Source organism: Bombina bombina, chromosome 11 (genome assembly GCF_027579735.1).
Source record: "Bombina bombina isolate aBomBom1 chromosome 11, aBomBom1.pri, whole genome shotgun sequence".
Classification (NCBI taxonomy): domain Eukaryota; kingdom Metazoa; phylum Chordata; class Amphibia; order Anura; family Bombinatoridae; genus Bombina; species Bombina bombina.
In genome coordinates this window covers 20,278,962-20,306,474 of record NC_069509.1, presented here as the reverse complement: position 1 = coordinate 20,306,474, position 27,513 = coordinate 20,278,962, and the positions used below count along the sequence as shown (strand labels likewise).

Below are 27,513 nucleotides of genomic sequence, written 5' to 3'. Positions count from 1 at the left end.
GGATTACCATCTAGTTTGATATACACTTCTTGATCAGACAGTTGCCTTTTTGCTTCTTTAATGTAGTCTACGGTATTTAAAATGACTACATTTCCTCCTTTATCAGAAGGGCGGATCATTATATCTTTATTTTCTTGAAGAGTTAATAAAGCTGCTTTTTCTTATTTGTTAAATTAGAGTACCTTCTTTTTTTACTTTTTAGATTCTTTTCATGTAGTATTCTTAACTTACTTTCCACTGTTTTCTGGAAAATATCTAACACCTTAGGTCTGGTGTGTACTGGATAAAAGGTGCTCTTTTTCTTTAAGTGACCAAATTTGATATCTTCTTCCATTATCTTATCTATAGATTCTCTATTGCTATCCTCAGCTAGTTCTTGCAAATCTTTAATAGCACATAAGTCAGGAAATAACAAGACATCAGTAATGGCTGACGTGACACTCTCATTAATATCATTTTTAGTCTCAACTTGTGTCATATGCTCACTTTCTGAAAAAAAATGTTTTTTCAAAGTAAGTTTGCGTACAAACTTGTTAACGTCTAATACTGTTTCAAACAAATTAAACTGAGCTGATGGCACAAAGTTGAGACCTTTGGACAAAAGATTAATCTCTATGGAGTTCAGGGTAACATCAGACAGATTACAGACACTCAGATCTGCATTTATTTCTTTTTGTTCTGTCCCTGTGATCTCGTGATGTATTTCTTCTGTTGTCCTTTCCTCTGATGTTGTTTGTTGTATCTGTTTCCGCTTGCTGCCCTTGCCCCTACTTCCTCTATGGTTTTTTTTGTTTTTCTTGGGAAAGTCTGGGGGTCCTCGTTTTTTGACTCCTTATGAGATCCTGATGTTGTAGCTTGTACCTCCAGTTCTTGAAATACTGCTGGTGTTTCTTCCTCAGTCTGCAAATCATTATCAGATGAGTCAAATTCGTATTCTGTGTCTGAGAATGTCACAGTTTTTCCTCCTTTATGTATTCTTCTCTGTTGCCTTCTCTGAAATCTCCTAGGATATTCTTCCTGTGTCCATCTGTAAACTTGTTTCTGATCGTAATCTTTTTTGTCTCTTGTTATTTTTCTTGACTTAAATTGCCATATTTCTTGTCTGAAAGTATGTCTGAAAGTATTCATGGTTGTTTCAAATTTTTTGTCATATTCCTTAAAGTCTTTGTGATGTTGAAAATCTCTAAGTTTGTTTTGAACCTCTTTCATCTCCTGTAACAGCTCTGCTTTTTGTTTTCTTTTGTGCTCCATAAGCAAATCAATTAATGCAAATGAGCATGCATCTAGAATGCTGTTCCATTTGGAGATAAATTCTGTATCCATAATCACAAAGGATGGAAATTTTCTTATACGAAGACCTCTTGGTATTCTGTGTTCATGCTTGTAAATAGAAAAAGATTTGAGATCTAGATCCAATTTAATGTCCTTTTTTCTTAAGGAATCCATTTCAAAGAAAAGACTGTCTATAGTATGTATTATTTGATTGTAGGTTTCAGATACTTCATCCTGAAAGTCTCCCAACACATAACTTGGTTCACTTGATACGAATTTGACTCATCTGATAATGATTTGCAGACTGAGGAAGAAACACCAGCAGTATTTCAAGAACTGGAGGTACAAGCTACAACATCAGGATCTCATAAGGAGTCAAAAAACGAGGACCCCCAGACTTTCCCAAGAAAAACAAAAAAACCCATAGAGGAAGTAGGGGCAAGGGCAGCAAGCGGAAACAGATACAACAAACAACATCAGAGGAAAGGACAACAGAAGAAATACATCACGAGATCACAGGGACAGAACAAAAAGAAATAAATGCAGATCTGAGTGTCTGTAATCTGTCTGATGTTACCCTGAACTCCATAGAGATTAATCTTTTGTCCAAAGGTCTCAACTTTGTGCCATCAGCTCAGTTTAATTTGTTTGAAACAGTATTAGACGTTAACAAGTTTGTACGCAAACTTACTTTGAAAAAACATTTTTTTTTCAGAAAGTGAGCATATGACACAAGTTGAGACTAAAAATGATATTAATGAGAGTGTCACGTCAGCCATTACTGATGTCTTGTTATTTCCTGACTTATGTGCTATTAAAGATTTGCAAGAACTAGCTGAGGATAGCAATAGAGAATCTATAGATAAGATAATGGAAGAAGATATCAAATGTGGTCACTTAAAGAAAAAGAGCACCTTTTATCCAGTACACACCAGACCTAAGGTGTTAGATATTTTCCAGAAAACAGTGGAAAGTAAGTTAAGAATACTACATGAAAAGAATCTAAAAAGTAAAAAAAGAAGGTACTCTAATTTAACAAATAAAGAAAAAGCAGCTTTATTAACTCTTCAAGAAAATAAAGATATAATGATCCGCCCTTCTGATAAAGGAGGAAATGTAGTCATTTTAAATACCGTAGACTACATTAAAGAAGCAAAAAGGCAACTGTCTGATCAAGAAGTGTATATCAAACTAGATGGTAATCCCACGAGAGAGTTTAGAAAAGAGCTAATTAAAATCACTAAGATAGCTAAACTAAACAATATCATAACTCCTACATTAGAAGAAGTCCTAACTCCAACTAATTCAGTAATTCCAATATTTCATTATTTTCCCAAGTTACATAAAGATTTAGTCTGTCCACCAGGACGACCTATAATTGCAGGTATTAACTCATTAAATGAACCGTTATCAGATCTGGTGGACACTTTCTTACAACCACTTGTTAAAGATTTACTAAGTTACATACAGGATAGCACATCATTGCTTAACAAGTTACAGAATATCAAATGGAAAGAAAATTACAGATTTCTAGTAGTGGATGTATCATCCTTGTATACTTGTATAGATCACAACTTAGGCATAACAGCTATAGAATTTTTCTTGAACCAGTGTACTGACTATGAATCAGCAACAAAAATGTTTATACTTAATGCAATTGAATATCTTTTAACGCATAATGTCTTTATGTTTGGATCAGATTTCTTTCTCCAAAGGCGTGGAACGGCGATGGGGGCCAAGTTTGCCCCATCATACGCCAACCTATTTATGGGTTGGTGGGAGCTGTTCCACGTCTTTGGAGAGAGAAATCCCCATAGAGAGAGAATCATACATTTTTTCAGATATATAGACGATTTACTTTTCATTTTTGAAGGAGACACAGATCAAGTAAAAGATTTCTGTGCTTATTTAAATAATAACAAATGTGGGTTGAAATTCACAGGAGAAGAAAGTACGGAGTCAATAGACATTCTAGATCTTACATTAAAAGCAGATGTAGAACATGAAAAAATAGTCTCTATACTTTACAGAAAGCCAACAGCAGGCAATACTACACTTTTATACAAATCATGTCACCCGAGACATGTGCTACAAGGAATACCAAAGGGTGAATTCATTAGGGCCAAAAGAAATTGCTCTAATGAGGAAGATTATAATAAACAGTGTAAAATTATTGAAGAAAGACTAAAACAGAGAGGATATAATGAAGGCACTTTAATTAAAGCAAAAGAAAGTGTTCAGCAAAAAACTAGGGAGGATTTACTAAAATATAAAAGGAAAGATGCAAAAAGAAGGGACACTGAGAAACCCAGGTTTATAACTACCTATAGTTCTGATTTTAAAAACATCAGCAAAATCATTAAAGATACTGTACCTGTGTTATATTCAGATCCAGTACTAAAAATTATAATGGAAGAGGGTGTAGATATTATACCCAAAAGAGGAAAAACACTTTCAAACTACCTCTCTCCATCTAATCTTCCAATAAAACACAATAAATGCTGGCTAAAAGAGAGAAAGGGATTCTTTAGATGCAGGAGAAATATATGTAAAACTTGTAACCATGTCATTGAGGGCGATACTTTTTCTTCATCTGCTACCCAGCAAGACTATAAAATTAAGTATTACATAAATTGTTCAACTACACATGTAGTATATTTACTTACGTGTGATCTCTGTAAAATTAACTATGTAGGTAAAACCAAGCGTAGCATTAAAGATAGGTTTCTTCAGCACCTCAGATCAATAGAGGATGATGACACCGACACACCAGTGTCGAGACATTTTAAAAGTCAACATAATTCAGATGTGTCTTTATTAAAAATTCAAGGTATAGATCATGTTCCTCTATGGAAACGAGGAGGAGACAGAGAAGATAAACTTAACAAACGTGAAGTCTTCTGGATTTTCACATTAAAAACATGTAATCCATTAGGTCTCAATATGCGTAGAGACCTGGATCTTTTTGTGAATTAATATATACACAACAGCTTTTCTTTTAGATAAGGAAAAGGGGAGAAATAATATATGGCCATCATATAAGTCTTAAACAATAAATTATTTTTACATATATTGTAAACTCTAAACCTTACTCTAGAAATAAATTTAACATTTTTTGTATGACACATAGTGTCATATATAAATTACATCAAAGTACTACAGTTGAAAGACTGCAAGTTTATCTAGTGGTATAAGATAAACTTATGAGAAATGAGGCAAAGACATAAGGTAATTTTTAATGTATAAAAGTTAACATCATATTATTAATATACATGTAGAAGAGAAAAAATTCTTAATATATAAAAGTTAATATCATATTATTATTAATATACATGTAGAAGAGAAAAAAATTTCTGCAAATGTATTAAATAACTTTTTGAAACATGTTCTTCAACAAAGGATAGGCAGTAAAGAGAGAGTTCAAGCACACAGTGTCTAACATTTACAAATGTCTCTTTAAGAAAAGTGCTATAAAGCAGGTGTGATCAGGATTGCTTTCAAGCAGTGATCAAGTGCGCAACTGCACGAAACATGTCTGCATGTGGTTCAGATCACTGACACTGTGTTTTTACATTAAGTGCTTTATTACAGTCGTGTGTAGGCTGTCATGTTTTTACTTTTGATACTACAATAAAGGAAGTTTTACTTTTCTTTGGAGAGAGATTTTTTGCGCTACAAGTGGGGACAATCCATTGGAACATATTCTATTTACTCAGACGCTGACTACAGACCGGCTCAGTCTCCACAGCTGCAGATCTCCATACACTCTGAGCCAATTGCTCCCCAGCGTGTTACCGGACAGTGAGTGGTATACAGGTACCTTTTGAAATTATATTGCTAAAGTCTATGTGTGCGCTACTTACTTACAAAGTGTTCTTTTACATACACATATATACACATGGATACACATATATACACATAAATACACATGGATACACATATATACACATACACATGGATACACATATATACACACCTACAGTATTTATATGCACCACCAAAAAAAAAAGATTACGACTCTCTAAAGGCACAGATGATTGTTAACATTTTTTGTTTTTATTAAGATTTGTACATTGTTTTTTTAGACAATGCTATTGCACACTTAATAGATTACAGTATAATGTAAATCTAACTTTTGCATGCACTGGGAAACAAAATAATTTATGTGACTCACTTTATTGCAGTGGTCTGGAACCAAACCGCAATATCTCCGATGTACGTGTGTGTATGTATATGTGTATATGTATATGTGTGTGTAAAGGATTATCATTCTGTCCAAGTACAAATCTAGACAAAATCCAACTGTACTCAGACTTAGAAGAATTCTTCAGGAGATTGCGGCTAAAAGAATTCTTCTATGACAAAGAAAATACCAGCACTATGGAGGACTACAATGGAAGGAAAAAGAACACAATCTTCACACCTGCACCAGGACGCAACACAAAATTGGACAGCTATAATGAAAGCTTCCGGTTGAGAACTGCATCTCTGCTCAACACACAGCAGAAAAAAATAATGTATAACCTCTCACACTTAGAAAAAAATGCTATAAAAAAATTAAGAAATAATTAAAATATTACCATTAAGCCTGCGGACAAGGGAGGAGCAGTGGTGATCATGAATACATAGGAATACATCACAGAGGGAAATAGACAATTATCAGATCAAACATTACAAAAAAATGGAAAAGGACCTCACCCAGAAATACACTTTGCAACTTAGAAAACTAATTAAAACATTCCCTTAACACACGCAACATAAACTGGACAAACTGGTGCCCTCTTACCCTAGCATAGGGACATTCTACATGCTCCCAAAAATCCACAAACCAGGGAACCCAGGAAGACCAATAATAACAGGCATGGACACTCTGACTGAGCAAATATCGTCCTAGTGGAGAATATTTTTTTAACAAAATCAGCCAGATAACAGAATTGCCAGAGGATACTATACTTGTGACAATGGATTTGGAATCCCTGTACAGCAATATTCCACATAAAGATGGTATTGATGCCTGCTTAAACTTTCTTTCCTCCGACAGCCCTAACCAGACATATAGTGCTTCTACAGTCAGTACACTTACAGAATTTATACTTACTCACAATTATTTCATCTTCAACCACTCCATCTACTTACAAACCATGGGAACAGCCATGGGCACCAAAATGGCACCACAGTACGCAAACCTCTTCATGGCTGACTTAGAACAGAGATTCCTACCATTCAGAGAAAAAGGTTACAAAACAAGGATTATAAAAAAAAAATTAACTCTGCCCTCAATACTCCACGTGAACACTTACTACAATACAGGGAGAAGAAAAACATATCACGTATCCCACTAGTAGTCAAATACAACCCTGCTGTGGAAGGGATACGAAAAATCATAAAATACTTACAGCCACTACTCTTAGAGGATCCCACACTCAAAAAAGTCTTTCCAAAACCCCCAATCCTGGCATACAAACAAGCACCTAACCTAAAGCAGAAACTGGTACATAGGAAGCTACCCCTTGAGAAAAAGAAGACTCAGAATGGAACCAAGTGCTGCTATAAAGCTCTCTGCAAACTGTGTCAACACGTTTGTGAAAGCAGCACAGCAAATCACAATAATAAATCCTATAACATTAAAGGGGCATATTCATGTATATCTGCAAATGTGGTATACATGATACATTGCACTGCATGTGAAGTGGGATGCTATATTGGAGAAACAAGCCAAAAACTGCACCTTCGGATGAACTCACACAGACACTCAATCAAAAACCACTGTGAAACAAAATACTGCACCTCTGTTGGTCACCATTTCACCCAACCTGACCACTTCATCCAAAACTTCAAAATAAAAATTCTCAGAGGCAACTTCAAAAACACCATGGAAAGAAAAACCTTTGAAATGAAAATGATAAGGCACTTCAACTTGTTCAATTCTGGACTAAATGCGGACTCTGGATTCTTAACACATTATCAAATTTTTTTGTAATGTACTTTCATTTAGTCAATTACATTGTATATTCCACATTCTTTATACATAGGTACACAGGTAAGCCTATGTCCACACTTGTGTCTTTTTTAACTTTTGTATTCCCCCTGTATATACAATTTCACATCTTTATAGATATTGATTCAATGTTGATATATAGCTTTATGTCAGTATATGCTCTAGGTATAGCTATATATTTCCCCTGTCTGTTCTTCTACACTGGACACTGTCTGCCTGTTACCTAAGCCCCCCTCATGATTTTTACGACACCTCCTCCTCTCCCTGCACTTTCTGTCTTCTTAGCTATTCTGTGTTTTAAGATATAATCTGTAAATTCCATTGAATTGGTCAGTATTGCTTCAGACTTGATAAAGGAAGGAACTCTTCCGAAAGCTTGTCAACTTATAAATGTATAGTTAGTCCAATAAAAAAGTATCATTGCTCAATGCAATACACTTGTTATTTTGCCATATATATATATATATATATATATATATATATATATATATATATAGTATATATAGGGACAGCTGATTTTGCCAGAGCAAACTGCCACCCATACTGATCTTGTCAATACTACAGTATTTGCTATAAAAAAATATGTAGTCAAGCTATAGTGGCAGTGGGGGGTAGAAGAAAAATAGTGCAGTTACTCTGAATGCAAAAAAAAAGTTATCAGCTGCTTGCTTGAGCAAATTGTCCCTTTTAGGTATTTGCTAAAACAAACATAGGATTTCAATAAAGGTTTTAAGCACATTCCCTTACTAACTTTGCAACATGACTAGAATCTCTGAAAGCAAAAATCTTTAAAACCTCTTGACATCTCTTAAGCTACCTTTGTGGTTCACGTTTTTGTATGTAACAGCTCCATAGCTCTTCCATATACATTTAGAGATGCTACTTGTTACTGATGGCCAAACAGCCTTCTTCATCCTCTCTTTTTGTATTTTTCCCAGGCCTGAAATCAGCGAGACCTACTACCCAAGTTCTAATTCTACTCGCCCTGTGCTAGTGAGCGAGTGGGAATTTTAGCCCTGCTAAACATTGAATCTTACTGGTATACTTATACACCCATATAGTAAACAAATCTTTATTTTTTTAGGTAAGATACCCTGGCTTCATTTATTGCATTTAGTTTTTCACTTATATTTTTATATACCAGTGATTTTTATTACAAAGGGGCCGAATTATCATTGTGCGGATGGACATGATCCGCTGTAGTGGATCATATCCGCCGCACATCGATAAATGCAGACAGCATACACTGTCAGCGTTTATCATTGCACAAGCATTTCTAGTGAAATGCTTGTGCAATACCACCCCCTGCAGATTTGCGGCCAATCGGCTGCTAGCAGGGGGTGTCAATCAACCCAATCGTATCGTATCAGGCTGATTGCTGTCCACTGCCTCAGAGGTGGTGGATGAGTTAAGGAGCAGCGGTCTTAAGACCACTGCTTCTTAACTCCTGTTTCCGGTGAGTCTGAAGGCTCACATGGAAACAGCTACATTGGGGCCGATTGATGGGTTGATAAATCGGCCCCATAGGGTAATACTTTATTAATTGAGTTCAGATATATAAGATGCACTTTATCTTGCCTTACAATTATGATTGAATTTTTTTGATGCACAGGGGCCTATTTATGAAGCTGTCAACCGCAAATACGCCAGAATTCCGCAGCATAATGGTTGCAAGATTGATCTGACCTAGTTATCAAAGGCTACAGACCGGCAAATGTTGAAATCTGTGAAGTAATATACGATCCGCCGGTCTCAATTCAACGCAGATCGATGCTTACGTCATTACAGATGTTCCAAATCCACATTCGGCTATATTTGACACCTTTTCCCAGTTATCAAACATTTAACAGGTACGCTCGCGGCTATTCCGATGCAGCGTACCTGGTTTTCAATCTGCCACCCTTGAGGTCATGGATACCATAGAAATTAATGGAAGTCTGAAAGCACCGAAAGCTTAAAGGGACATTATACACTCATTTTTTCTTTGCATAAATGTTTTGTAGATGATCTATTTATAAAGCCCATAAAGTTTGTTTTTTTTAAAAATGTATAATTTTGCTTATTTTTAAATAACATTGCTCTGATTTTCAGACTCCTAACCAAGCCCCAAAGTTTTATTTGAATACCGTCAGCTACCTTCTCCAGCTTGCTCCTGTTTGTGTAAAGGATCTTTTCATATGCAAAAGAAGGGGGAGGGGGGAGTGTCTTATTTGCCACTTGCAGTGGGCTTTCCAGCTGCCTTTTCAACAGAGCTAAACTGAGAGCTTCTAAGTAAGTTTTTAAACCGTTTTATACTGGATTTTTATATCAGTGTCTGTGCATCTTATTCTTTATAGTAGTGTCTATTACATGCAGTTATATGAAAATGAGTATACTGTCCCTTTATGTTCGATGCTGCCAGATATCCTATCGATTTATATGGTTGAAAACAAGTTACGTTTATACCTAACACCCTAACATAAACTCTGAGTCTAAACACCCCTAATCTGCCGCCCTCGACATTGCTGACACCTAAATAAAATGTATTAACCCCTATCTCGCCGCTCCCCAACACCGCCGCCACTAAATAAACATATTAACCCCTAAACCTCTAGCCTCCCACATCACCACCACTAACTAAACCTATTAACTCCTAAACCCTCAACCCCCACATCAATAAAAACTAAATTAAGCTATTAACCCCTAAACCTAACAACCCCCTAATTTTAAATTAAGATTACAACATCCCTATTTTAAAATAAATTAAAACTTACCTGTAGAATTAAAATAAACTAATAAAAAGATAAATTAACCTAACCTAACTATTATACTACAATTAAATTAAACTAGCAATTAAATAAAATAAATTACATATTAAAAAAACCTAACACTGGAGAGCCCTAATTATATCACACAATTACTATTTATTTATTTATTTTTATTTATTTTTTTTTTCCCACCAGAATTGAAGGGTAAAATAGATATCGATAGGGGGTGGCTTGGCTGAGCTGCTTGCGGCCGAGGCAGTGCACCTTGCTATGCTCCCTAGTTTTTGTTTCCCTGTTTGGACGCACAGTCTTTTTAGCCACATTTGCCGCTGTCATTTATTTTATGTACCTTAAGTGGAGGGAAGCAAAACTCCCAAAATGAGCAATTCTGATTCAAGCTGACACTCCTCTGGTTTCCTGTTCAATAGTGAGCCTTCGATATATGCAAGATGTACACAAATATTGAAACCTATGGGTTGTATCTCCCTATGATGACACATGACCACAATTACGCATTATATAAAACAAGAAAAGTGAGGTTTTATGTTGAGACCCAAAAGTGGCCTCATTATGATCATTATTGCCTTCTATATATTTCTTTTTTTCTTATTTTTTTTTTTTTTTGGTTATCTATGTATCTATTCTATTTCTTCACATTACAGGGTCCAAAAGTGGCCCTATCTGTCATTTAGAAGGCATACAGTTACCTTCCGGCAAGCATTTTATTTACTTATAATTTTCAATATCTCCTTATGGCTAAGATATGTTTATCCAGTATGACTTGTATTGTATTTAATGTTGGCAAGAACTATCTGTTTTGACTTTACTGCTGTTTATTTTCTGTTTGTAAGCCGTGAATTGAACCTCAATAAAAAAAAAAAAAAAAAAAAAAACCTAACACTACTAAAATTATTTAAATATACAATGAAACATTATTACAAATTACTAAATTACAAAAAATAAACACTAAGTTACAAAAAATAAAAGACACTACATTACTAAAAATAAAAAAATAATTATCACAAGTTAAGATATTTATACCTAATCTAATAGCCCTATCAAAATAAAAAAGTCCCCCCCCAAAATAAAAAACCCTAGCCTACAATAAACTGCCAATGGCCCTTAAAAGGGCCTTTTGTGGGGCATTGCCCCAACGATACCTGCTCTTTTACCTGTAAAAAAAATTACAAACACCCCCCGCAACAGTAAAACCCATCCACCCAACCCCTCAAAATAAAAAGCTATCTAAAATAACCTAAGCTAACCATTGCTCTGAAAAGGGCATTTAGTTATTTTACCATGCCCTGAAAAGGGCAATCAGATCTTTTATGAAAAGCCCAAACCCTAAGCTAAAATAAAAACCCACCCAAAAAAAACCTTAAAAATACCTAACACTAACCCTCGATGATCCACTTATAGTTATTGAAGTCCCCGCTTGAAGGATCCATCCAGCTGGCGAAGTCCTCATCCAAGCAGCAAGAAGTCTTCATCCAAGCAGCAAGAAGTCTTCATCCAGGCAGCAAGAAGTCATCATCCAGACGGCATCTTCTGTATTCATCCATCTAGCGCGGAGCGGGTCCATCCTGAAGACATCCGGCGTGGAGCATCCTCTTCATACGGTCGCAGTCGTAAACTGAATGGTCAATGCAAGTGATGCCATCAAAAATGCATTCCAATTGGATGAAAGATTTAAATCATCCTATAGGAATTAGAGCTGCTAAAATCCTATTGGCTGATCCAATCAGCCAATAGGATTGAGCTCTCATCCTATTGGCTGATCCAATCAAATGAGAGCTCAATCTAATTGGCTGATTGGATCAGCCAATAGGATGAGAGCTCAATCCTATTGGCTGATTGGTTAAGCCAATAGGATGAGAGCACAATCCTATTGGTTGATTGGATCAGCCAATAGGATGAGAGTTCAATCCTATTGGCTAATTGGATCAGCCAATATGATGAGAATTCAATCCCATTGGCTGATAGGATCAGCCAATAGGATTTTAGCAGCTCTAATTCCTATTGGCTGATTGAAATCTTTCAGCTAATAGGAATGCAAGGGACGCCATTTTTGATGGCATCACTTGCATTGACCATTCAGTTTACGGTAGTGACCGTATGAAGAGGATGCTCTGCGCCGGATGTCTTCAGGATGGACCTGCTCCACACCAGATGGATGAAGATAAAAGATGCTGTCTGGATGATGACTTTTTGCCGCCTGGATGAAGACTTCTTGCCGCTTGAATAAAGACTTCTTGCCAATTGGATGAGGACTTCACCGGCTGGATGGATCCTTCAAGCAGGGACTTCAATAACAGTAAGTGGATCGTCGGGGGTTAGTGTTTTTTTTAAAGGTTTTTTTTTTAATGGGTTTTTATTTTAGCTTAGGGTTTGGGCTTTTCATAAAAGAGCTGATTGCCCTTTTCAGGGCATGGCAAAAGAGCTAAATGCCTTTTTAAGGGCAATGCCCATCCAAATGCCCTTTTCAGGGCAATGGTTAGCTTTTTAGCAATGTGGGACTGATGGTTTAGGGGTTAATAGGATTAGTTAGTGGTGGTGATGTGGGTGGCCAGAGGTTTAGGGGTTAATACGTTTATTTAGTGGCAGTGGTGTCAGGGAGTGGCGGGATATAGGTTAATAAGTTTATTTATGTTGCAGCGGTGTCTGGGAGCGGCGAGATAGGTGTTAATAACTTTATTTAGGTTGCAGCGGTGTCGGTGAGCAGCAGGATAGAGGTTAATAACATTATTTAGGTTGCAGCCATGTAGGGGAGCAGCGCGATAGGGGTTAAACATTTTAGTATACCATCAGTGTTTAGTGAAATGGTATAAATAAAGTTGGGAAAACACAATTAGACGCGAGATTGATGACTGTTAGTTAACAACAGTCCGATGCTCTTCACCCCGTACTTGGTGCGCGTGTTTTTGACAACTTTATTTATAAATAATGAGAGCGTATTGAGATACGCCACCGCAATGTTTGCCGATCTTAGGCGAGCGTATTGATGCAGGTGAATGCAACATAGTTGACACTATGATAAATAGGCCCCAACAATATTGATGAGTTTATTTTTATCATGTGTTTTTGTGATATTTGCAGTGTAATTGTTTGCTGATTGGTTGTGCACTGGTGGGAGGAGCTTACAGGCTAATTATACACTGGGTTTCACTGGGGATGGTTTGTCTGAGGAAGGGGTGGAGGCCCTGAAAAGTTATACAATAAAATTCAAGTGTGTTAAATCTAGAGAGTGCAAACATCCTTGGACATGAACTATGATCCTTTAGATGATATGTTATTGCACCCTGGTTCTATGACTCCCTTTCGTTTGGGAGAGTGGCCCTTCAAGTTTGTATATATATATATATATATATATATATATATATATATATATATATATAAGAAAAACAAAGTTCCATAGAGCCTCCAAATGTGAAAGTAAAATTATTCCTTTATTCGAACATCATTAAAAATACATGGAAACCATCAGGTAAAATTGGCCATACAAACATCATTTATGTGTCATTGGTCGCATACAGACAAGACTCTATTAATAGATACTATCATTACAATGGCTTGATAAATGTTCCAATGAATTTTAGGAAAATTTAAATCTTTATATCTGTCACTACTACAAGTATGCTAGTGTGGAATTTGATTTATTACCTATAAGACTGTTGTAAGTAATTATCCAATCACCTCATGATTAATATTCGTTAATATCTCTAATATATAGAACTGAAAGAATTAAAATAGGGCCAATTTGGTTTAACCAATCAGATGTTTTTATGTGTCTATAGAGGGCGAGTCCCTTGTGTAGATAGGCAGTCTATGATTACGGTCGAGAGACTGAAACTGGTCAGACGTTTATATGGCTAATTTTACCTGATGGTTTCCATATATTTTTAATGATGTTCGAATAAAGGATTCATTTTTACTTTCACATTTGGAGGCTCTATGGAACTTTGTTTGTCTTATTTCTATATGGAGCACAGAGGCTCCATTCCTACTTTGATTGCCTCCTTCATTCAGTGACGATGCCTATGATACAAGCGAGAAACCAGTGACGTAATTTGCGCTGCAACGATTGGGCATTAAGTTCCCATGTGACTTCCGGGTTTACGGCCTCACGAGCAGCGGTGGATATGATACACAGAATCTACTACAGGTGATAGATCTCCTTAATGTCTGAGCTCTAAAGGAGGTATTCTGAGAACCACAGAAATATGGGCGATGTCTGTTACATTTAGTGGGGTGAGTGAAGAAAAGCAATAGCCTTAAAGGGACAGTCTACACCAGAATTTTTATTGTTTTTAAAGATAGATAATCCCTTTATTACCCATTCCACAGTTTTGCATAACCAACACAGTTATATAAATACACTTTTTATCTCTGTGATTATCTTGAATCTAAGCCTCTGCAAACTGCCCCCTTATTTCAGTTGTTTTGACAGACTTGCATTTTAGCCAATCGGTGAAGGCTCCCTGGAACTCCACGTGCGTGAGCACAGTGTTATCTATATGACACACATGAATTAACACCCTCTAGTGGTGAAAAACTGTCAAAATGTCCTGAGAGAAGAGGCGGCCTTCAATTGCTTAGAAATTAGCATATGAACCTCCTAGGTTTAGCTTTCAACTAAAAATACCAAGAGAACAAAGCAAAATTGGTGATAAAAGTAAATTGGAAAATTGTTTAAAAATGACATGCCCTATCTGAATCATGAACGTTTATTTTGGAATAGACTGTCCCTTTAAACACGCTATATAGCCCTAAACAGATTACTGCAGAGTTTAATAAGGGGTTATTATTAATGTTTACCCGTTACTATTAAACGTTGTCCTCCAGCTTTATTGAGCGGGTGCTTGGCCATCTTTGAGGAGGTTCTTTAACGACTGTACCTAGGTTTATCGTGTGGCTTTAGGACTGCTGACACGTAGGGGGATATTTATCAAAGCGTCAATCTTGGTGCATTTGCCGGCGTCAATACACTTGTCAGACATTGCCAGACTTCGCTGCCGCAGATCCACATACGATGGCCTTATTTATAAAAAAAAATCCAAAAACATGCGCGTCAAGTATGGCGCGATGAGCATTCGACTGTTGTTAACTAACAGTCATCAATGTTGCGGTTATTCTGTTTTTTCTCAACTTTATTTATACCATTTCATTACTGACCATGAACAAGCACATTTCTCTAAAGCTAATCTTTTATTTTTTATCTGTTAATGTCTAAGAAATAGCTACATTTATACCTCAACAAACAATATCTCATAGAAAGTTATTTTTAGATTTATTTGTTATATGATACGTTCATATAAATTAATGTGTATTTGTATTTCTAGAAGTCATGATATGCTTTTATTTAATTTTATATATATATATATGTGTGTGTGTTATGTCAGAAATCTTTTGCAAACATATTTACATGTCCTAGAGAAAGGCACCAATTTCCGAAGCAATTGAGAAGAATGTACTTAGATAGCACTCTACAATACTAAACGGAGGGGCCACTGTATACTAGTTATGGAAGGCCCAGGATTTATGGCAGGTTTTAAAACGTAACTTTTAATACAGAGTTAAAAAGAAATAAAGTGGGTTAAAACCACAGTGGAAGACCGCGAAACTGACTAAATATCATACTAAGGAGGGAGGCAACAGGAAAAAATAATAAAAAATATGTCAGTACAATACTGGTGGACACAAGTCCTGTGTGTGAGTCAATTGTAGTGCTTACCACTCCCTCTTATTTGAGGTTATTAGTGGTGTACTTAATGTGATACCATTGGTGGAAATGCAAAAATGATCTGGAATGTATTCAGACCAGATTGTATACCACTAGGAATATATGTGAGTACAACACCCTTATGATTATAAATAGTAAAAGTTACTGGAGGTTACTGATCCTATTCAGGCTGATACATTCTCTATAGGGTATAAGTATGTTTATGCTAGTATTACTAGCATAATTGGTAGTGGGCTGGGAAAATTAAATGTGTGGATCAGGAACAATATTCCCGGGTTGTTACCAGGAGCTAGTTTTGGCTAATATGTTTAACCAGCATAAAACGTTAATGTAATTCTCTATATTTATAAGGCAGTCAGTAATGCCTAAATTAGTTCTGTGCTGAGCTGGTACCTTGTATTAGTAAAACAACTGTAATGTTTGTAGAGAAACTACAATACCAATATTAAAGCAAGCCTCTTATAATTTTATTCCGATGGTTTAAAGTATATATTGTATTATTATAAATTGTGTTGTCATGATGTTATAAGAGAAATACTTGCTTTCTACTAGACCTGCTATTGCAGCTCACAAAAGAAGGATATCAACTATAAGTTATATTGGTAGTTCAGAATAAAGCTCAAATTACCCAGTATAAAGATTGAATACTTTTTTTCCCCCCACTGGACCTGCTAATGCAGCCCTCAAGAGAGCGATATCAACTAAATGTTATATTGGTGGTTCAGAGTAAAAATCACCCAGGATCAGTATCGTAGCACTAACAACATTCACACATTCACACACATCCATTAGTTTAAATTTCTAAATAATAGCAATCACTCGCCACTGCAAAAAAGTTTAAAAAAAGAGACACAGAGTCTCAGCACGCCCTGACATGTTTCGCCAGTTCGGCTTTGTCAAAGGTGGGGCGCCTGCCATTGTGCTGAGCTTTAATAGGCTTGCTGAGGGGGGAGTGGTGGAATTAAACCTCACGATTGGTTCAGATCTTACAAGTGAGGGATTGGTCGGCTCAGAGGTGTGGCCAAAGTGTCATACAATCCTAGCTTGCGGCATGCACTGAATAGGTACCAGATAGCCGATTGACAGAATAAATAGACTAAACAGTTTGTTTATAGGCGTATCAGCTGTCAGATCAATAAATAACCTTGCGGAACAAAAGTATGTGGGCGAATAAAGCCCCCTCCCCGAAAAACTGTGATTAGGCTTAAAAAAGGTGTCCACACTTGTTAAAAAAGTGACGTGAAAGTCAAGGTGAGAGAAAAAATATATATATATATATATTAATTTTTTTTAATTACAAATACTAATGCTTCTGCGAGCGCAAGGAGGTACTGTGGTAAAAAGAAATACTAATAAAGACTGTAACAGTGAAGGGATCGGAGGAAAGTTTCTGATAATTTAAATAAATATCGATCAGAAATACATTGAAGGTGAGAAAGGATTAAAATAACCCTTCATTGAATTAAATGATGCTCTTCTATAAGTGTTTGTTGTTACTGTGCATAAATGTGAAATACCTAAGAATAGGGGTGCGTAATACAAATAATATTGTAAAGGGGAAAAGGAAGAAGGGGCAAAAGTGTTTATTTAATAAGACCCCCATATAGGTCGCGGGTAATAAAAGTGAAGTGAACGGGGAATTTGTGTGCAAGGAAAAAACTATTTAGAAATACACCTATATTAAAAAATATTAACTATGGTACCAGAGATTAATGGTATTGTCCTGTAGTCTGCTGCATTAGTTTCTAGACTTAGCAGGATTGTATAAATCCCTAATATGCCAACTAGGTCAAGTATGGTCCCTTGTAGTTAGTAAGGATACTGGTTGAATATAGCATAATATAGGGAATTATGACACAATACCAGTAGTGCCATCGTTTTTCTTTCTTTGTCCACATATTTACATGTCCCTAAATTCCTATTTCTGTTCTAAACAATGTTATCTTTCATATCTCTGTGTTTATTTATACCACTATATGTATATAGTTTAAATGTATTATTATTCTGAGCAGGAATAATTGCGAATATAACATGTAATCAGGGTATAATATGTATTTATTTGCAATCAATGGATATTTTAAGAGCTGGGCCAGTTTTCTCTCTGTACCTGTGTAACCCCTCCTAATTGCAATCTAGTTTTAAAAACCACCCCTACACAGGTGTTATAAAATGGGCTGGCATATAAGATGACATTTCTTACTGATACTTAGTGATAGTTTAAAATGTATATTTGAATCAGATTGGCTGATATCATAAATCATGTGATTATGCATATTCCAATCAAAAGTGGTTGAAAAATTCACTAGTGTGGGTTGTTTAGGAGTTTGCATCATAATTAGTGCGAAAAGTGTTGCGTTAAATTTGGTGCGAAGTGGAGAGCGGGACTTGTATTACATGGCTTAAACATGGTGCAAATAGATTTTTCAAAAATAATTAAGTAAGTTAGCTATATTATGTTGTGTATTTATTTAATTTTTATCTCTATATCTATTAGTGCAACAAGTTTGGGGCAAAAGTTTGCAACAAATTTGGAGGAATAGTAATGTATTTTTCATTTTTATCCCTATATCTACTAGTGCACTAAATGTGTAGCAATAATATTGTTTGATTTAGAAAGGGTATACAATTTTAATAAAGTTTCTAATTTACTTTTATTATGTAATATACTTCATTCTCTTGCAGCATCGAACATAAGCTTTCTGTGTTTTCCGACTCCCATTGAGTTCTATGGCATCTGCGGCCTCAAGGGTGGCGTATTGAATTCAAGGTACGCTGCTTTGGAATACACGCGAGCGTAGCTGTTAAATGTTTGATAAATTGGGAAAATGGTCAAATAGAGTCAAATGTGAATTTGAAACATCTGTAATGACGCAAGCATCGATCTGCGTTGGATTGAAATTGCGGGAGCTTGTATTTCGTCACACATTACAACATTTGACGCTCTTGACGCTTAGTTAACTAAGACGGATCAATCTTGTGTCAAATAAGACGCAGGATTGCAGCGTATTATCAGTTGACCAAGTCAATCCACAGACCTGTACAACGGAGCGCTCTCTGAAGACCCACAAGATTATGTGGTGCAACTGCTCAATGGAGAGTGGGCAGGATCCAGATCCTAAGGACAAAAGGGCTACGGCTGCTTATCCTGGGGTGTCTGTTCCACACGCTAACAAACGATAGCAGTCCAACAAAGAAAAAGCGCTCACAGCCCATACGTAAAATATCAAAAAGTTTATTGGGACTTTAAAAACAGAAAAGGGTCTGAACAAGGACAATGATAAAATCCAGAGCAGACGCGTTTCATGCACATGCGCACTTGGTCACTGTGAGTCTCCCCCTTGCTATCTGTTTATATGCCCAGTACAAGTAACTAACAAATGACAAATCGTTATGCTCGTTTGCTTAAACTCCACTAGCTACGTTTCCTTTGTTGTGACAAATTAATATACAATATACATATATATATTAATTTAAAATGGACTTACTGAATCATGAAAGAAAAAAAGTTGGGTTTTACATCCATATAAGTTACCAAAAAAAGTTTTGGCTTCCCCATTCTATTAAAACACAACTTAATGTACAGTTTTCTTGAACTTACTTGAATTGCAAATTTAATAAAATATGAATTGTCTCTAATATTTGCCTACCAATAATTCTGTTGTAATGCTTCATTTCTTTAAAAGTGACAGTAAAGTAAAAATTATACTTTCTTGATTTAGATAGATCATACAATTTTAAACACTTTCCAGTTTATTTCTAGCAATAAATGTGCTACTACTGGTAGATGAAAACATCTGGTGAGCCACTGACAAGAGGCATATATGTGCAGCATCTAGCTCCCAGTAATGCACTGCTGCACCTGAGCCTATCCAGGTTAACTCTTTAAAAAAGAATATCAAGAAACAAACCAAATCTGATAGTAGAAAGCAATTGGAATGCTGTCTGCTCTATCTGAATCATGAGAGTTTAATTTGACATTACTGTCACTTTAACAAAAACACTTTCCAAAGAATTTCTGAATTTCATGAAAAATAAACGTAACAAACATATGTTATTTTGTTTCGTTGCTTCGTTACCTGTATACAAAAATAGGAATCACAAAATCAGAGTCGTTTTCACTTTCTTCATCCAACAGCCGGCAAATTGTGTCTGTTGTATTAGTGTGCCACTTTACCTCTTTGTCCAATGGCAGCAAATTACCTGGGAAACAAACGAAATAATTTCATGACCGAAATTTCCCAGCTTAGATACAGTTGGTTTATGCTCTAAAACTAAGGAATATTCTTTGTTAACATAGTTCTTCATAACAGGGCTAGATCACAAGTGGCACGATAATTGTTATCGCTCTTGAGTACTAACTGCGCTCAAGGTAAATAAATAGTCAGGTTAGTGCTAGTACTACAAACTGAAAGTGAAAATGTGTGCTAACTTCAGGACTTCTATGGGGGTTACTTATAGGCTTAATGCTAACATTGGACTGTAGGCTAGATAGCCGTAACCCAATTAAAAACTGCTACACAAAAGTATATAATTGCAGAATTTTATACAACCAAGGTGATTTATCTAGATATTTTGACACTTTATTTGTAACCTTTTTATCGCCAAGGACAGAAATTTTATTTAGGGATAAAAAACACAGAAAAACACTTTAATTAAAATAAAATGGGGGAAAAACTTTATTAAAATAAAATGTATTTAAAAACAATAAAAATACGTTATTAATGAATTTAACACATTTTTACTGTACATATGCACTGGGAAAGAAGAGTAAAAGGCAGGCCATTGTTTGACGTAACCACTGTGACTGGTTTATACAGGGATCACATGACCATGGGAAAGAAGAGTAAAAGGCAGGCCATTGTTTGACGTAACCACTGTGACTGGTTTATACAGGGATCACATGACCATGGGAAAGAAGAGTAAAAGGCAGGCCATTGTTTGACGTAACCACTGTGACTGGTTTATACAGGGATCACATGACCATGGGAAAGAAGAGTAAAAGGCAGGCCATTGTTTGACGTAACCACTGTGACTGGTTTATACAGGGATCACATGACCATGGGAAAGAAGAGTAAAAGGCAGGCCATTGTTTGACGTAACCACTGTGACTGGTTTATACAGGGATCACATGACCATGGGAAAGAAGAGTAAAAGGCAGGCCATTGTTTGACGTAACCACTGTGACTGGTTTATACAGGGATCACATGACCATGGGAAAGAAGAGTAAAAGGCAGGCCATTGTTTGACGTAACCACTGTGACTGGTTTATACAGGGATCACATGACCATGGGAAAGAAGAGTAAAAGGCAGGCCATTGTTTGACGTAACCACTGTGACTGGTTTATACAGGGATCACATGACCATGGGAAAGAAGAGTAAAAGGCAGGCCATTGAACGTGCTTGTGTCTAACATCATAGTCACACTGTAACAAATGTGTTATAACTAAAGAACATTTTTAGAACTAAACACATTCAGTACGGTGTGAACTTGTAGCAAGTATACATATTGCGGTAGATTTATTAAGCAGCGGATGTTGCAATCTACCCCCGGCTCGCTGGAAACTTAATATAAGAAGCAACGGTTGTAAGACCGCTACTCCTTAACTCATCCACAACCTCTGAGGTGGCGGACAGCAATCATTCCGATCAGATATGATCGGGATGAATAACACCCCCTGCTAGCGGCCGGGCGGCATTGCACAAGCATTTCACTAGAAATGCTTGTGCAATGTTAAATGCAGACAGCGTATGCTGTCTGCATTTAGTGATTTCGGGCAGACATGATTCCCTACAGCAGATCATGTCCATCCGACATTTGATAAATCTACTCCAAACAATGTTAAAAAAGCCACCTTTTTTTAAAAACAAGTTTTTCATATTGCAGTGTTTAAAAATGCACTATTGAAAAATGAAAAGGATGTGTCCACTATTTTTAACATAATTATGTTCCTAAAAAAAAAAGAACATTACAAAAAAAAATTTTTTTTAGATAGCAAACTTAATTAAAATATGTAATTTAGTATTACACAGTAAAACAAACACACACACACACACACATTCCTATATTCCTATAAATGCTCACAAAAAATACACACATACACACACATACACACACACACATACACACACATATACACACATACATACACTGACATACACACACACACACATACATACACACACTGACACACACACATACACACACATATACACACATTCCTATACATGCTCACACACACTGACATACACACACACACACAGACACACACACAGAGACACACTGACATACACACACACACACACATACACATACACACACACACTGACATACACTCATACACACACATACACACACTGACATACACATACTGACATACACACACACACACACACAGACACACACACAGAGACACACTGACATACACACACACACACACATACACACACACACTGACATACACTCATACACACACACACACACTGACATACACACACACACTGACATATACACATACACACACAAATACACACACATACACACACATACACACACTGGCATACACACACACATATACACACACACACTGACATACACACACAGACTCACTGATATTCACACATACACACACACACACTGACATACACACATACACACACACACTGACATACACACATACACACACACACTGACATACACACATACACATACACATACACACACTGACATACACACACACACACATACACACACTGACATACACACACATAGACACATATACACACTGACAAACACACATACATACACATCAAAAACTCATTGCAGTTTATACATCTCTTCTTCACATCCCCAACTCTGTATACGGACCTCACAGTATTGACAAGGTATCTTAGATAATCTCACCAGGCTAGAGAGCTTTAGAGAATTTTGCCCTGAATATTATGAGAAAACTTTGTTTTACTCAGTTCAGGAATATGAGTTAAAAAAAAAAAAAAAGAAAAATAAATAAAACCTAAAAAAATAACTCTCCTCTTTTGGATGAAACATAGAAAACAGCTGAATACAGAGTCCCTTAAAACTATATTAGACTGATAGAAAAGACAACATTTGCTTGTGCTCAGATTTACTAGAATTATAATTACAGATTCATGCACAAACATATCAAAGTCTGATCTTCGTTTAAATACAGGAACTAAGTAGGTGTGACAAGTTCAATCCATTTGCTTATATAATACAAGAATGAAACTAAAAGTAAAGTAGTAAACTGCCTTCATTCTTAGCTTTTTCTTTTTAAACCTGATAGATTTACATTTTAGCTAAATGTGGGCTAGATTAAAGTGGTGGCAGTATTGTGCATTTTTGTAATCGTGAAAACTCCGCTAGAGTTAAGCTTTTTGCTCTAGTCGGGTTGTGTTCATATTACAAGTTAAAAAAAACGTATTTTGCGCAAGCGGTAACCCGACTTGCACAAAAATCTGAACATCAATTATCGCGTGCTCCTGCACGTATTCTCCCATATAAGTCAATGGAGAAAAAAAGTGTGGGTCAACAACCGTCTATCGCACAAACACAATCGCATTTTTGCAATTGCAATAACCCAACATGAAAATATGAATATTTCATATTCCAATGTTCATAATATAGCGAATTATGTTCTGTTTATTTATAATTAAATATTTCTACATATATCTGATGTTTTTTAAAACAAATATATATTTACAGTATATATATATATCGGTCTGCCAGGCTGTAATGATGTGTGAAAATTGCATACGTTTGCTTCTCATATATAATTCTACTCAGCCACACTAAAAAGAAACTGATTTTGTTGGTCTGAAGAGCGAAAAAAACAGTAATCAGCTCCAGTGTTCAGCCGTTAACGAAGAGCAGCCATCTTGGTCGCTGGTCAGACAGGCCCCCTGCCAAAGTACTTTAACATAGAGATATATACAGATACATTGCTAAAGATGTATTTTTATACAGGTGGCCCTCGTTTTACAACGGTTCAATTTACACCGTTTCAGAATAACAACCTTTTTTTCCAGTCATCTGACTGCTATTGAAAAGCATTGAGAAGCAGTGCATTTATTAAAATAGCCAGTAGGTGGAGCTGTCCGCTTGTGTTGCAGCAAAGCCAAGCAAGCTGAAATTAATCAGTTTAACCAGACCTGAGCTATCGAGCAGATTTCAAAGGAACAAGATCTTCCTGTCTATAAATCAGTCCAGATTGGAATGCATAGAAAGAACTGTTTGCCAAAAAATGCAAGTGAAGTCTGTGTTGTGTGATTAATTTATTAGGTTTATAATGCTGTTTAGCAAATGTTTTTGTTCATTTAACTTAGTTTAATTATATTTTCTGTGTCGTGTGATTATTTTATTAGGTTTATAATGCTGTTTAGCAAATGTTTTTGTTCATTTAACTTAGTTTAATTATATTTTCTGTGTTGTGTGTTTATTTTATTAGGTTTATAATGCTGTTTAACAAATGTTTTTGTTCATTTAACTTAGTTTAATTATATTTTCTGTGTTGTGTGATTATTTTATTAGGTTTATAATGCTGTTTAGCATTTAAAGTCTTCATTTCAAAGCTTTAAAAATAATGTATTAGGTGTTACTTATGACAATTTTGATAGGGGCCTGGAACCTAACTCCCTCACTTCCCATTGACTTACATTATAAACTGGATTTCAATTTACAATGGTTTCGATTTATAACCATTCCTTCTGGAACCTAACCCCGGCGTAAACTGAGGGCTACCTGTATATATATTTGATACACAGCGGAGGCCTTCTAGCGGCCTAGATCGGCATTTACCGTCCCCCACCCTTCTGATGGAGACTCAGAACTAACAGCCATTTGCGCTGAAAAAACGCCCTAAGAGGTATAGAAACGAGGTAGTGGCTTTCTCAAAAAAAGACACGCTAACTTCAACATTTACTGGATATATCAAAGCTAAATACATCACTTATGAATGCAATGGAGTCAGCAAACTATTAGATGTTTATCACGCCACCTTCATTGAGACATTGCAGTCTACATTTAGCTCACTTGTAACAGGCAACATTACCAACTACATCCAAATAGCCCCTTAGCCTGGATCTGAGAGGGGTTGCTATGCTCCTGAGCCCCATCGACAGGCACCTGCCCTTCCTAACAAAATAAAAAGGGCCTCTGGACTTATATCTGTCACAGAAGATCGATGCATACAGGTACTACAGGGATCTCAGTGAAAAAAAAATGGCTGTAGATAGCGAACAGATGGATCGTGATAATTGGGCTATATCTGGAGACTGACAGCCACTCACTAGCCCCACAATCACACACAACCCAATCGGTTTGGCTGATAAACCCGCAAACTTAAAGAAAAATATACTACTGAAGCAGCTTGGTGGCACTCCACACGGAACTGATTCCCTTTGCGTCAGCCAGGAAGTGAGATCTGATCGCTCTGCGAAGATGTGGACTAACCTCATCCGATATGCTGTATATGGCAGAACTGTCTTGCTTAAAAATTGGAGACCTAAACCTATGATGGAAGCTATGGGACATCATCAAGCCTGGCGATTAGGTGTAGGCTGATGTCGACTAGTCATTGAAATCTTATACCATTACTCTACTGAACTCTCTCACCATAATCCTTTCCAGAGAACACTTGGCTTATATTCAGTACTTGACGCTATGCCTTGCCTTTACACTTTAGTTAAAATGTTTCATTGTGTCTATTATATATGCGTTTATTCCGTTACAGGTGGGTGAATTCTGCATAAAACACTATTGACCTAATGATGACAGTCACTGACCTGACCTCTTTATTTAGTGGTATGTGACTATGCTTCCCTTCACCCGTTTAACCGGTTAGATTGTATTTCAAGGTTTACTGATATAAACACAAGCCTACTAATGCTTCTTCTACCATAGTATCTGGCCTTTAATACAGCTACTCATATTGAAATACTCTAAAGTTACTAGATCTTCTGTATCTCACTTTGTACAATTATAAGTCTACAAGGATGTGCCTATTTGGAGCCCTTTTTTCTTACAATATATCATCAACCTAGTATATGTTTTATAAGCCCCATAGATTCTCAGGGTAACCTATAAGTTTGAGAGACATTCAACATAAAACCCCTATTATACACTGTCCATATTACTTATTACACTTACGCCTCCCTAACTTATATCCCCAGCTTTCTAAAAATTTGAAGCTGACTATCATCATCTTGCTGAGACATAGGCCTCTATTTATCAAGCTGTCAACCGCAAATACGCTGGAATTCTGCAGCGTATTTGTGGCGAGCCTGATTTGCCTTAGTTATCAAAGGCTACAGACCGGCAAAAGTAGAATTTAGTGACATAACATACGATCCGCCGGACTCAGTCCAACACAGATCGATGCTTACGTCACTACAGATGTTCCGAATACAAGTTCGGGACAATCTGACTACTTTTGCTATTTATCAAATAACTAGCAGGTACGCTCGGCACTTTTCTGGCCCAGCGTAACTGGTTTTCAATCCGCCGCCCTGGACGTCGCAGATGCCATAGGAATCAAAGGGAGTCAGAAATCAGCAAAAGCTTATGTTCGCTACTGCCCGATATCCCATTGATTCCTATGGTAATGTCTACACCTAACACCCTAACATGTACCCCGATTCTAAACACTCCTAATCTGCCCCCCTACACCGCCGCCACCTACATTATCTTAATAACACCTAATCTGCCCCCCCTACACCACCTCCACCTACATTATCTTATTAACCCTTAATCTGCCCCCTTACACCGCCGCCACCTACTTTACCTTATTAACCCCTAAACCTCCGCTCCCAGAGCCCACCGCCACTATAATACATTTATTAACCCCTAAACCGCCGCTCAGGGACCCTGCCGCATTAAATAAAGTGTTTAACCCCTAATCTGCCCCCACCTACATTATATGTATTAACCCTTAATCTGCCCCCCCTACACCGCCGCCACTATATTAAATGTATTAACCCCTAAACCTAAGTCTAACCTTAACCCTAACACCCACTAACTTAAATAGAATTTAAATAAATATAAATAAATATTCCTATCATTAACTAAATTATTCCTAATTAAAACTAAACACTTACCTTTAAAATAAACCCTAAGATAGCTACAATATAACTAATAGTTACATTGTAGCTAGCTTAGGATTTATTTTTATTTTACTGGCAACTTTGTATTTATTTTAACTAGGTAGAATAGTTATTAAATAGTTATTAACTATTTAATAACTAACTAGCTAAAATAAATACAAAAGTACCTGTACAATAAAACCTAACCTAAGTTACAATTGCACCTAACACCACACTATAATTAAATAAATTAAATACAATTAATTAGAATTAAATAAAATTATCTAAAGTACGGAAAAATAAAACACTAAATTACAGAAAATAATAAAAATAATTACAAGTTTTTTAAACTAATTACACCTAATCTAATCCCCCTAATAAAATAAAAAAGCCCCCCAAAATTATAAAATTCGATGATTGGATCAGCCAATAGGATTTTTCCTACCTTAATTCCGATTGGCTGATAGAATTCTATCAGCCAATCGGAATTGAAGGGACGCCATCTTGGATGACTTCATTTAAAGGAACCTTCATTCGTCGTTAGTTGTCGGCCAGGAAGGATGCTCCGCGTCGGATGTCTTGAAGATGGACCTGCTCCGCGCCGGATGGATGAAGATAAAAGATGCCGTCTGGATGAAGACTTCTGCCCGTCTGGAGGACCT

At 36.4% G+C, this 27,513-nt stretch overlaps 1 protein-coding gene across 1 annotated transcript in view; it reads right to left on the bottom strand.

Moving 5' to 3' along the window:
* Positions 1-27,513, bottom strand: part of LOC128641603 (uncharacterized) — a 75,667-nt gene that overhangs the window by 40,589 nt on the left and 7,565 nt on the right. The window contains exon 2 of the mRNA XM_053694142.1: positions 19,834-19,957. Coding sequence (XP_053550117.1) covers positions 19,834-19,957 — 124 coding nt within the window. The remainder of the gene's footprint in view (positions 1-19,833; positions 19,958-27,513) is intronic.